A 13948-nucleotide genomic window follows, 5' to 3' on the forward strand; every position below is an offset into this window, starting at 1 on the left:
GTGATTCAGAAGAAACTGAATTTCTAATTCTTTTCTCTCTCCTTTCCATTCATTTCAGATTTTGGATTTAGTAAAAGGGACACATTACCAGGTAGCCTGTCAGAAGTACTTTGAGATAACACATAATGTAAGTATATTTTTAAACTTTATAGCCTAATTCTTTGTCTTTTGTTACTCTTTGCTTCATTTAGGGGTTTTAGTTGCAGCAATAGAAACCACTCCAGCCATTTTTAGCAGAAAGGAATTTATCAAACAGTACTGGGTGGTGGCTTATGAAATTTATAGAAGGGCCAGAGAATTAAGCTTAGATGCTCCATAACCAAGAATGTTGTTACTGGGAGGAGCTACATCATGAGAAAACCTTACTGTACTACAGCTGTCACCCACCACTCCACATCCAGAGATGAGACCAAGAGTTGGGAAACTTTCGTAAAGTGCCAGATCGTAAGAATTTTAGGCTTTACAGTCCATATGGTCTCTGGCCTTGCTCTGCTGTGTAGTACAACCATAGACAGTATGTAAATGAACAGCCATGGCTGTGTTCCAGAAGAACTTTCTTTACAAAAACAGCTGGCAAGATTTCACACACAGGCCTCAGCCAACCTCTGGAGTAGATCTAGAACTTTTGGCCACAGCTGCCCTGAGGAACCTAAGTCTTTGACCATCTTCTCTGCAGAAAATATGATCCTTTTACTTGCTGCCACCTCATGTTTAAGCTACTCCCCAAGTCTTGTGTTTATCTGCATGAAGAACCTAGGTTACATGGTGGACCCTTAACTTCAAGGAGTCAGGGAAATGTGTTTGGTTTCTCTCAATGCCAGCCTCTTTAGTACAAGAAAGGCCTGCTATAGTACGTTCTGAAAGGTATAGAACAAAGGTTGCAAACTCTGAGGTATAAAAAAAAAAAGAAGTGAAGCTTTCTGAGATTAATACCAGAGAGGATCTGTGGTATACTAAAGATTCATACCCTTAGAGGCATTCACATTGACAGGTTTTAAGACCCTATGTAGGTCAACTGCACATCTGAGGTCACATTCAGCCCACTGATACTCCGTTTGCAAATACTGATCCTGGCCATGGCCTCCTAACCTAGCACAGACATCCAAGAATGGACTTGGAGATCAATGCACCTTTAGAAACATTGCTTCTTTGAGTACATCGAGCATTTTTGGGAGTCGGTGATGTTCAGGATACAAAGGGATCCATAACCCTTTCCAAAAGGTGTATTTATTGAATTCATCATTAGCTACTATGCTAAATTTTACAATATTTTTTTAAATTTTGTTTTCATGAAATTTTTTCATTGTGGTTATATAACTGCAGAATTTTTTATAAAATATTTTATAGGAAAATGTATCCTATAGTATTACTAATGATGATGAAAATAACAATATTGACATCAGCCAACATCTATAAAACCCTTATGCATGCCAGGCATAGCCCACAGTACTTTGGACACATTAGCTATTTTGATCCACATTTAAGTGCTATTTTATCCCCTTTTATGAATAGAGCTTAGAAAAGCTGAACAACCTGTATACAATTATAGTGCTTATCGGGGAAGGAACTTGGATTTGAAATAGGCTATTGAGTAACTCATCTAGAGCTTATGAGCCTAACCAGGACTGTGCTGTTCTACAGTATCTGGTAGAACACATCAACATTCACATCAGAGGTGTACCAGAAAAAAAGAGAACAAGAAATTGAAGACCTGTTTAAAGAAATAATGAGCAGAAACTTCCCTAACCTGGTAAAGGAAATAAACATACAAGTTCACAAAACACAGAGTCCCAAATAAGACAAAACCAAAGAGGCCCACACCAAGACTCAGCATAATTAAAATGCCAAAGGTTAAAGACAGAACCATAAAATAGCAAGACAAAAGCATTTAGCTATGTACAAGGGTGCTTCCCATAATACCGTCAGCTGATTTCTCAGCAAAAACTTTGCAGGCTAGAGGAGATGGCATGAAATATTCGAAGTGATGAAAGTTAGAACTATCACCAACAATGTACTACCCAGCAAGGCTATCATTTCTTTTCTTTTTTTAAAAATATATTTTATTGATTTTTTACAGAGAGGAAGGGAGAGGGATAGTGAGAAACATCAATCAGCTGCCTCCTGCACACTTCCCACTGGGGATGTGCCCGCAACCAAGGTACATGCCCTTGACTGGAATCGAACCTGGGACCCTTGAGTCTACAGGCCAATGCTCTATCCACTGAGCCAAAGGGTATCATTTCTAATTAAAGGAGAGATAAGAGTTTTGCAGATAAGAAAAAGGTAAAGGATTGCATCAGCACTAAGCCAGTGTTATAAATACTAATATTGAAAGGACTTCTTTAAGGAAAAAAGATTTAAAAAATATAAAGAAAAAATCCTCACTGAAAAGGCAAAAGTAGGAAGACCATGTGTAATTACAACAATAAATTAAGGGATACACATAGACACATACATAAAGGTGGAGGGACTGAATAAAAATTGTGAGTTTAGAATGTGTTCATACTTAAGCAACCATCTACTTAAAATAGATTGCTATAAACATAGTTTGATGTATGGTAACCACAAACCAAAAATCTATAAGAGGTATATAAGAAATAGAGAGAAAGGAATTCAAATATAACACTATAGAAAGTCATTGACCTACAAGAGAGTAACAGAATTAGAAATGAATTGAGAACTACAAAACAATGAGAAAGCAATTAATAAAATGGCAATAACTACATATTTGTCAATAATTACTTTAAATGTAAATGGACTAAATGCTCCAATCAAAAGACATAGTGGATAAAAAAACAACAAGAGCTAAACATATGCTGCTTACTGTAGACCCACTTCAAATCAAAAGACACATACAGACTGAAAGTAAAAGGATGGAAAAAGATATTTCATGCAAATGGAAATGAGAATAAATCTGAGGTAGCTATACTTATATCAGACAAAAAAGACTTTAAAATAAAGGCTGTAACAAGAGATTAAGAAGGGCATTTCATAATGATAAAGATCAATCCAACAACAGGACATAACCCTTGTAAACATTTTAGCTCCCAAGGTAGGAGTCCTAATATATAAAGCAAATATTGACGGACATAAACTGAGAGAATGGCAGTAATACAGTCAGGGTAGGGGAATTTAACACCCATTGGCATCAATGGATAGATCATCCAGACAGAAAATCAACAAGGGACCCGTGGCCTTAAGTAACACATTAGAGCAGATGGACTTAATTGATATTCCTACAACATTTCACCCAAAAGGCAGCAGTATATACATTCTTTTTTCAAGTGCAAGGGGAACATTTTTCAGGATAGACCACATGTTAAGTCATAAGCAATGCTCAATAAATTTAAGAAGATTGAAACCATATCAAGCAGCTGCTCAATCACAATGGTTTGGAACTAGAAATCAATATCAAGAACACTAAAAAACACACAAACACTTGGAGGCTAAATAGCATGGCAGCAAACAATATACTGGCTAATGAGATTAAGGAAGAAATCAAAAGTTACCTTGAGATGAATGAAAGTGAAGACACACTGACAGCCAAAGCAGTTCTCAGACGGAAATTTATAGCACTACAGGTTTGCCATCATGTAACAAGAACAATCTCAATCTGTCCTTACACCTAAATGAACTAGAACAAGAACAAACATAGCCCAAAGTGAGTAGAAGGAAGAAAAATAATAAACATCAGAATGAAATAGATTCTTAAAAAATAGGAAAGATCAATGAAACCAAGAGCTGGTTCTATGCAAAGATAAAACTGATAAATCTCTAGCAATATTTGTCAAATAAAAAAGAGACTGCACAAATAATAAAATCGGACATGAAACAAATGACAACCAATACCAAAAAAATCATAAGAAAATATTATGAAATATATGCCACCAAATTGGACAATCTGGAAGAAATGGATAAATTCCTAGAAACATATCTTTCAAGATTGAATCCGGAAGAAACAGAAAAATCCAAAAAGACTGATAACTAGTAAGGAAATTTATCAGTAAATAACAACAAAAACTCCCAACAAACCAAAGTCCTGGACCTGATGGCTTCAGAGGTGAACTTACCAAACATTCAAATTATAATTAATACCTATCCTTCTCAAAGTATTCAAAAAAATTAAATACGAAGGAAGGCTCTCAAACTGATTTTATGAGTTCAGCAGTACCATGATAACAAAACTAGAGAATAAGACACTACCAAAAAAGTAAGTTATAGATCAATATCGCTGATGCAAAATTCTCAATGAAATATTAGCAAACCAAATTCAGCAATACATTAAAAAGACCATATACCATGATCAAGTGAGATTTATTTCTGGGATGAAGGTTGGTTCAATATTCGCAAATCAATTAATGTGGCATAACACATAAACAAAATAAAGGATAAAAATCAAATATCAATAGATGCAGAAAAGGCAATTGACAGAATCCTCCACCTATTTGTGATAAAAACTCTCAACAAAGTATGTGTAGAAGGAACATATCTTAACATAATAAAGGCCATATATGACAAACCCACAGCTAACATCATACCAGGGAAAAGCTGAACATCTTTTCTTTAAGATCAGGAATAAGATGAGGATGTCCACTTTCATCACTTTTATTTCAGCATACTATTGGAAATCCTGACCATAGCAATCAGATAAGAAGAAGAAATAAAAGGCATCCAAATTGGAAAGATAGTAGTTATTATTTGCAGATGACATACTATACATAGAAAAGCGTAAAGATTCCACAAATAAAACTACTAGAACTAATAAATGAACCCAGTAAAGTAGCAGAATATAAAATTAATATTCAGATATCGGTTACATTTTAATATACCAATAATGAACTATCAGACATTAATAAAATTCCATTTACAGTTGTATCAAAAAAGAATAAAATACCTAGGAATAAATTTAACCAAGGAGATGAAAGCCCTGCACTCAGAAAACTCTAATACATTTAAGGAAGAAATTGAATAAGATGCAAATAAATGGAAGAATATATTGTATTAATGAATATGAAGAATTAATGTTATTGAAATGTCTATACTATGGAAAGCAACCTATACAATGCAATTTCTATCAAAATACCAATGGCATTTTCATAAAACTAGAACAAATAACCCTAAAATTTATGTAGAACCATAAAAGACCCCAAATAGCCACAACAATCTTGAGAAAGAACAACAAAGTTGGAGGTATCACGATACCTGATATCAAACTATAGTACAAAGCGATAGTAATCAAAATGGCATGGTACTGGCATAAAAACAGACACATAGATCAGTGGAACAGAATAGAGAGCCCAAAAATACATCCACACATATATGGTCAATTACTCTGTGACAACAACAAGAATATACAATAGGGTAAAGACAGTCTCTTCAATAAATGGTGTTAGGAATATATACAAGAATAAATTAAAAATGGAATAAAGACTTAAATGTAAGACCTGAAACCATAAAATTCCTAGAAGAAAACATGGACAGTAAACATTTTAACATTGTTTTTAGCGATTTTTTTTTTATATGTCTCCTTGGGCAAGAGAAACAAAAGAAAAAATAAACAAATGAGAAAGAATTGTACACAGCAAAGGAAACTCCCAACAAAACAAAAAGACATCCTACTGAATGTGAGGAGATATTCGCCAATGATACATGTGGTAAAGGATTAATATACAAAAATATATAAGGAACTCATTCAACTAAGCACAAACAAACAAACTAAAACTCACAAAACAATGGACAGAGGACCTGATGGCCAATAGACATATGAAAAGATGCTCAATTTCACTAATCATAAAAAAATACAAGTTAAAACCACAATTAAATATCACCTTACACATGCCAAAATGACTTTCAGTAAATCTACAAAGAAGTGTTGGCCAGGATGTGGAGAAAAGAGAACCCTTATGCACTGTTGGTGGGATTGTAAGTTGGAAATCAATATGGAAGATCTTAAAAAATTAAAAATAGAACTACCATGTGACTCAACAATTCCACTTCAGAATATCTGAAAAAAACAAAACACCAGTTTGAAAAGATATCAGCATCTATATATATAAAAGCCTAAGCGACCATTATGACCGAACAACCAGGACAGGTCAACCAGTCGCTATGACATGCACTCACCACCAGGGGGAAGATGCGCAATGCAGGAGCTGCCCCCTTGTGGTCAGTGCACTCCCACAGCCAATCTCCCGCGGCCCCTCTCCCCGCTGGATGCCCCCCCCCCCCCATGGCCCCAATCGCCAGCCAGGCCGAGGGACCCCACCTGTGCACAAATTTGTGCACTGGGCCTCTAGTTATTTATAATATTTGGAAGCAACTTGTGTTCATTGGTAGATGAATGGATAAAGAAGAGGTGATATATATCTACCATGGAATATCACTCAGCCCAACAAAGAATATTGCCCTTCGCAACAATATGGATGGACTGAGCAAGTATCATGCTAAGTGAAATAGGTCAGTGGAAGACAAATACCATATGATTTCATTTATATGTGGAATCTAAAAGACAAATTAACAAACAAAATAGGAACAAACTTGGATACAGAGAACAAATTTATGGTTACCTGATGGGAGGAGAGTTGAGAAGGTGAGTAAAAAAAGTCAAGGGATTAAGTAGTATAAATTGGGAGTTACAAAATAGCCAAAGAATTTAAAATACAATGTAGGGAATACAATAATATTGTAATAACTATGTATGTACCAGGATTACTTCATAAGTTAGTAATATTGAATGTCAACTGTAATTGAAAATTATTAAAATTAAAAAATTTTTACAAAATTTAAAGGACTGAATATCAAGAAAATGTAAACAACAGGATCTCATTGGTTTTATCAGAATAGGAATTTCACCAGACAAGCCACATATATATGTTTGATATTTTCAGCACTAGTGTTACATGACTCTTACCCTTGAAGACCGGATTCCTGAATTTGCTTGCTCAGATTGAGAATTTTAATTTTGTGTATGTTTTTTATTATTTGTTGACTCTTTTGATTAAGAGGCCTCGGAACCTTCACAAATTAAGTTCTATTAGTCAACCTCTTTTCTTTTTAATAAGATGAAAGTTAAATTTAAACATTGACTTTGTGACATTCACTAAAATTTTTTTTTAGTTCTCAATTGCTTTTGTAGTATCTCTCCTATTGATTATTCCTACAAGAATATTATTGCTATTGTCAATTTTTAAAACCTGCCTTAGATTAATAAAGACATTGAAAAGACATGTCTAAATCCTCCACATGTAGAAATAGTCTAACTTAAACCACATATAAATCAATGAAATAAAAAGGCTATTTGTGTTCACTGGATGTCTCAGTATAGATTTCTAGTTGTGAATATCTTCACTTACTTTTTTTCTAATTTAATTTAAAAACAGAATTTTTATTGTTAGGTTTCTGCCATTCTGCCTGCCCCTTCCCCATCCTCCAAAAAAAACGCCCTCTGTTTATTTTCCTGAGGCTTCTATAATCAAACTCACTTTAATAAAAGTTCAGAAAATAAACCAGTTAATTGATACCATTTACAGCAGCACTGTGATCGTTCCATATGGCTTTTTTGGTAATACCAGCTGCCTCATTATAAGCTGTCATTGCAGAACCTCTTGATTAAAACCCAAACATCCCATAGGTAAAACAATATTGCTTCCATGCCTTCAAAATGTACATTTTCTGTGGCAGAAATACAAGACTATGTTTGTGTGAAGGTCACTGTGTGCAAAACGTGTTGATTCCAAGCAAATGTTTGAGGGAGATTCGCTTAGTAGATGTCAGTAGCTGGCCTGTTTGAGAACTGTTTTCCGCAGTGTTTTTACCTTTTTTCTTTTTGCCCACACTGAAGTCTAATAATTCAGTTTAATCCAGAGAGTCATCTTCTCTGGACAGGTATTGAAAATTTTAACAACGGAAGCTAAGTGTAGTAAATCCCCAATATCTAATTATAGTACATGGTGCTAGATTCGTTTTGCATGAAATAACATGTTTTTATAATCTTTATAATCAAGTTTAGAAGGCATATTTATGATGAGGTTGTACATTTATTTGACCTTGCATAAAACCTCTTAAAGCACATTTGAGAGCCACTGAGTGATATAGTGAAAAAACCTGAATTCTAGCTCAGCCGGTGTGGTTCAGTGGTTGAGCATTGACCTATGAACCAGGAGGTCACAGTTTGATTCCTGATCAGAGCATACCAGGTTGCAGGCTCAATATCCATTAAGGGGCATGCCAGAGGCAGCTGATCAATGATTCTCTCTCATCATTGATGTTTCTATCTCTCTCCATCTCCCTTCCTCTTTGAAATCAATCATATATATATATATATATATATATATATATATATATTTTAAAGGCCTGAATTCTAATTCAGACAAAACCAATTACTAGTTCTGTGGTTTTGCATAAATTATGTAATCACTTTAGGCCTCCGATCCTAGTCTGTACATGGAAGAAGTTCAACTTAAAGGAACCCCAGGTCTTTCCAGTCTAATCTTATATAATAAAAGGCTAATACTAGTATGCAAATCGACCGAATGGCCAAATGACCGGCCGCTATGATGGGCACTGACCACTGGGGGCAGACGCTCAATGCAGGAGCTTGCCCCATGGTGGTCAGTGTGCTCCCACAGGGGGAGCGCCACTCAGCCAGAAGCCAGGCTCATGGCTGGCGAGCTCAGCCGCGGTGCCGGGAGCCTCTCTCACCTCCATGGCAGAACTAAGGATGTCCAACTGCGAGAGGGCACAGGCCAGGCTGAGGGACCCCCCCTGAGTGCATGAATCTCATGCACCGGGCCTCTAGTGTAATCTATATAAAACATAAAACTGTCTGATTGAAATGTGCTAGGCAACAGACTTACAAAATGAAATACTTTGTAAAATTCAAACTTTTTATTCACAAATTACTTCATTGTTAATAAAAAACCATAGATGTATCTAAAACAATCAGGAAATATTTTGAAATTAAGCCGCAAAGTAGCAGATAAAAATGTGTTCTTAGTGATCTGGGCAATAACTCTTAAGTTAGTCTGTATCAATCTGTTATCAATCTGTTATACACCAACATTACAATAAAATGATTGGCCCAACATGTATAACAATTGACTAAAGAGAATCAGAGAATCCTGGGTTACTGAAGTATTACCAGAAAAGACCTTGTTTCTATTTATTGGCCTACCTGGTAAGAGGGTTCATTCTGGATCCTGACAGCAAGTCCTTTAACCCCCTGCTAATCCATTTTAATCTACCGTAAGATTTCACATAGCTCTAATCACATCATGTCCCTTCTTAAGGATTCTAAATGACTCCCTGTTGCCTACAGAATTAGGTCTGGACTACTTAGCCTGGTTTTCAAGGCTCTCCAAGGTCTGGCCCCAGCCTCTTTTTCCAGCCTCATTTGCCATTACTCCCTTTTATATGCCTTTCACACCAGGCCACCTGAACTATTTCCTTTCCTGGGATGTCGCCTCTTTACCTTGCTCATGTGGTCCTGCTGCTTGTATTGCCCTTGACTTCATTTTTAGCTTTTTACTTTCTCCATCTTTCCAGACTCAACTCATACACCACTTCCTTCACAAAGCCTTCCTTGATCTCCCCAGCCAGAATTTCTCTCTCATGTGGAGTATAATAGGCCTTCATCTGTGACCCCTATCACTTCATTCTTGGTAGAGGTTTTTAAGTATATGACTTACTAGGCTGGAAATTTCTTTAGAGTTAGTCTTAGTCAAATAGATTTTTTTTTTCTGAGATACATTCTTATATGCTGAAAACTACTACTAGCTCATAACATGCCCTTATACATGTTAAGTCTTCAATCAATATGTCAAATTCATGACTGGCATACACTGGTTAGTTCTGGGCCCAACTTACCAAATATTTATTAGACATCTACTGTATGCAAATCACTTCAGTATGAAGAGTGAGACATAAAAAGGTTGATAAATATAAGATAGATGACCAAAAGAAGTATAATAATTTCTCAGTTTATAAAAATATGAAATGAAAATACCCCTTAACCAAGAAAAATCAGCAAAATAACGTAAAATGGTATTCTTTTTGTTGTCAATTCCAACTGCAGAGGCAGGAAGGGCAGGGATTTGAATGAGGCTGTGTTACAAGTGATCAGCTCAGTCTGATCCACTGGCTAAACGGGAAGAGAGTAAATCATGCAGGAGGTTCACACTCAAGAGAAACTTCATTGTAAGTGTTATCCTGCTCTTATGACACTCCCCAATATCAAGCACTAAGAGTTAGTAAACGTTTATAAGTTTTAGAATGAATACAACATAAAAATACTGACCTCGGCACAAGAACAAGGCAGCTGCACACACTGGTTATGAGCATGGACTCTGCTGATTGATATCCCATCTCCCGCCCTGTCAGTGTGTGTTGTTGGGCAAGTTCCTTCATCTCTCCCTTTTACAGATGCCTCGTCTGAAAAACGGAAAATATTGATAAACTACCTTCAGAGGGCTCCTGTGGAAGTTAATGAGTGTGTGTGTGTGCGCGCGCACAAATGAGTGTGTGTTTATGCCACTTAGAACAATGTCTGGCATAATAGTCATTAAATAATTATTAGCTACTATTAAGGAATATATTTTGTTCACCATTAGTAAATTTTGGAATCAAAATTTAGGGAAAATAGTGTTTACTGAATCTTCAAATAAACAAAGTATTGATACCCTCTCAAAGGCTCACTGAGTAGGTCTTTAGTAGACACAGAGTAATGGGTAATTTGAAATGATATTCACAATTTAATCTCAAGTTGAGCAATAGTAATTGAGAAAAGAAATAGCATAAAACAATGAACCTGGTCATGTTTGCATTAATCCATAATGATATTATAAAAAGATTTTCTATACAAAGAAAGAGCAGAGAAAGGCCAAGATTGGAATGAAAAAAATAACATTAGGTTGCTTTTTCAGAGTTTGTATTATACTAAATGGGATAACCTATGCCAGACTTATAAATAAGCTCTAAAATATGAGTGGTATCAGGGACCAGTGTCTGTACTCATTCCCTCTGATTCTGGAATGTTTAAAGACCATTCTTCCTTTTTTAACAACAAATATCTATTGACCGACAGTGTGCCAGGCATTTTGCTTGGAACTGCCTTTCAGCCACCCAAGGTGTTGAGTAGGAGTTGGATGAGGAACTGATAGACAGGGAGCTGGAGCCAAGTTGGCTCTAAGTGTAAATGCAGGAGTCGTTCATGTTGAGGTAGTGGTTGAAGCTGCCCCTGAATGAAATGCAAGTAGCAGATTGAATGTTATGAATGAGAACTGCTAGGATCCATGTTTCAGGTATTAAATAGATTTTGAATGAGATCTGGGACGGTGTGTGAAGCCCTTTTATTTATACTTTAGCTACGTATTAATGTGATATACATTCACTTCCCTGTACAGGTAGATGATTGTGGCTTTTCATTGAATCATCCTAATCAATTCTTTATCGAGAGCCAAAGGATTCTAAATGGTGGAAAAGACATGAAGAAGGAACCCATCCAACCAGAGACTCCTCAGCCCAAACCAAGTGTCCAGAAAACCAAGGATGCCTCTTCTGCTCTGGCCTCTCTCAATTCCTCTCAGGAAATGGATATGGAGGGACTGGAAGATTACTTCAGTGATTGATTCTTAGGTAGTCCGTGACACTTTTTCCTCACTAGCTTTCATATCCTACGTGTTTTGTTTTTTTTAACCTTTTGTTTAACTTTTCCCTCCACCCACCCTACTCCAATCCATCTATGTCTCAAGCAGGTTTGCAGGTAAAAATAAAGACCTCCACCATATTTTGCTTTAACAACAGGGAAGAGAAAGAATTCTTCTTGAAATCTTTACTGGTGTGATATAAGTCCTGTTTTAGGAGATAAAACATCTTTCTAGACTGGTTACAGTCCCTTAGAAACAATACAACTAAAAACAACTTTTAATTTAACCCTTATTGTAGTTTTGATCTAACCCTTTTTTGGATTTTTGTTAATAAATATCCAAATGTACATGAGCATGTCTGTGTGTAATTGCAAGAGTCATATTGTGTCATAACAGATTAGCCTTCATTCTTAAAGTGGTATTTTGGAATATCCAACACGATCAATAACCAATGAAGATTTTAAACTGTTTTTCTTGAATTGGCTATTTGTGGTAATTCTACACCAGCATGGAGAACTTTTGTCCCTGTGAGTGCAGCCAACTCTACTGAAATGAATTGTGTTTCAGGAGTTAAGAGAACCAGAGTTTGTAGTCAGCTATATAATTACCAAATAGAAGTGTTTTGTTATGTAAAATGATGGTAACTCCTCACCCTCCATCATTTCCCATTCATTCTGGGGCTGGGTTCAGGAAGAATAGACAATTACTAAAACAAGAGATTGTAAGGAAAGTCCGAAGTGTTTCTTCATCACACCCTCCAACTTCTACACCTTATTGCTTCTGTGGATGCTATGAGTTGCCAAATAGGTTTAGTAAATGTATTAAGCTCAGTAATACCTATTCTGCCAGCACTGGAGTTTAGATCACAGACATACTAGAGCAGAGGTTCTCAACCTGTGGGTCGCGACCCCTTTGGGGGTCGAACAACCCTTTCACAGGGTTCGCCTAAGACCATCGGAAAACACATATATAATTACATATTGTTTTTGTGATTAATCACTATGCTTTAATTATGTTCATTTTGTAACAATGAAAATACATCCTGCATATCAGATATTTACATTACGATTCATAACAGTACCAAAATTACAGTTTGAAGTAGCAACAAAAATAATTTTATGGTTGAGGGGGTCACCACAACATGAAGAACTGTATTATAGGGTCGCGGCATTAGGAAGGTTGAGAACCACTGCACTAGAGTCATGACCTGCTCTCTGCCTGCCTGTGGGAAGCAGGCCCTGCACTTTATGCAGAGCAGTGCCCTGTGGGAGGCCCTTAACTAATGCATTTCCTCCCTGTGGTCTCTGCTCACACAGAGAATGTGGCTCTAAGAAGGGAGACCCAGGTTGAAATGTACTCTTTCCTCACCTCTTGCCTTGGATTATGTAAAAATATGTCTATTTCAGTCTTTTTTTCCTGGTGAAGAGGGCTACTTTCCTTTTATCTTCTTGAATCAGATACTAACTACATGGAAAAGAGAACACTACTCAAAAAAACTGGACTGTGAGAAGCACATTTTAAATCCCGTGGAAAATGGCAGCAATATTAAAAGGATTGGAAAAGGATCAGATGTCAGAACCTAAGCATGTCAGCTGATCAGGTTTTTATTTTAAGCTGCTGAGCAAAGATGTCTTGAAATATTCTGTAATGTATAATTTAATGAGACACCATCTGAACCTTTACTTGTCTTTGTGAATTATTATTACCTAGTTCAGAAAACAGTATTATTCCATTACAAATTACCCCATAAATTCCTCCCATCAGAAACCATCTGCTATTCTTTTTATCATTTATAGTTCTCAACAGGAATCTGATGATTGCCTACCACTTTATCCATGAACTGCAAAATTAGGAGTCCTTTTTGTTTTTGTTTTTTAAATGTTAACAAGTACTGCACGGAGCTGTTTTAACCACAGATTTAAGTTAGCTTTAGAAAGCCTGGCACAGAATCTATGTAGGTCTCTGTTGTATTAAAAAGAGGGAAAATATTAGAAGCAGTCTCATTGCTGTAGTTCATTGGGAAATCTTACGACAGGATATTTCATATCTGGCAACATTTTGCAAGGCTATCTTTTTCCACTGTCTCATGTTCACCTTCTTTATGAAGACTGCACTCGCACCCACAAAAGGACACAGCCATTAACAGCACAGTATGTGTGTGTTAGCCAACTCATATTATACTGGCAGTCCCAAGAATTTACCATCCTACTTGAATGTTTTATATGTTTCTAGTCCAAAACAACACTAGTTTAAATATTAGTTCTATTACAAGTTCAATTTCTTTGTAATAAGGCTTGATCTCTCAT

At 36.2% G+C, this 13948-nt stretch overlaps 1 protein-coding gene across 1 annotated transcript in view; it reads left to right on the forward strand.

Annotated features, from left to right (window-relative positions):
• The window catches only part of PRIM2 (DNA primase subunit 2), a gene marked incomplete at its 5' end in the record, with an annotated part of 282109 nt that extends 268787 nt beyond the window's left edge, over positions 1-13322 (forward strand). The window contains 3 exons of the mRNA XM_081094689.1: positions 59-127; positions 11400-11631; positions 13100-13322. Coding sequence (XP_080950815.1) covers positions 59-127; positions 11400-11624 — 294 coding nt within the window. The 3' untranslated portion in view covers positions 11625-11631; positions 13100-13322. The remainder of the gene's footprint in view (positions 1-58; positions 128-11399; positions 11632-13099) is intronic.
• Positions 13323-13948: the final 626 nt, after the last annotated feature.

The sequence above is a fragment of the Myotis nattereri genome, assembly GCF_964212035.1.
Source record: "Myotis nattereri genome assembly, chromosome: 6".
In the NCBI taxonomy this organism is placed as follows: domain Eukaryota; kingdom Metazoa; phylum Chordata; class Mammalia; order Chiroptera; family Vespertilionidae; genus Myotis; species Myotis nattereri.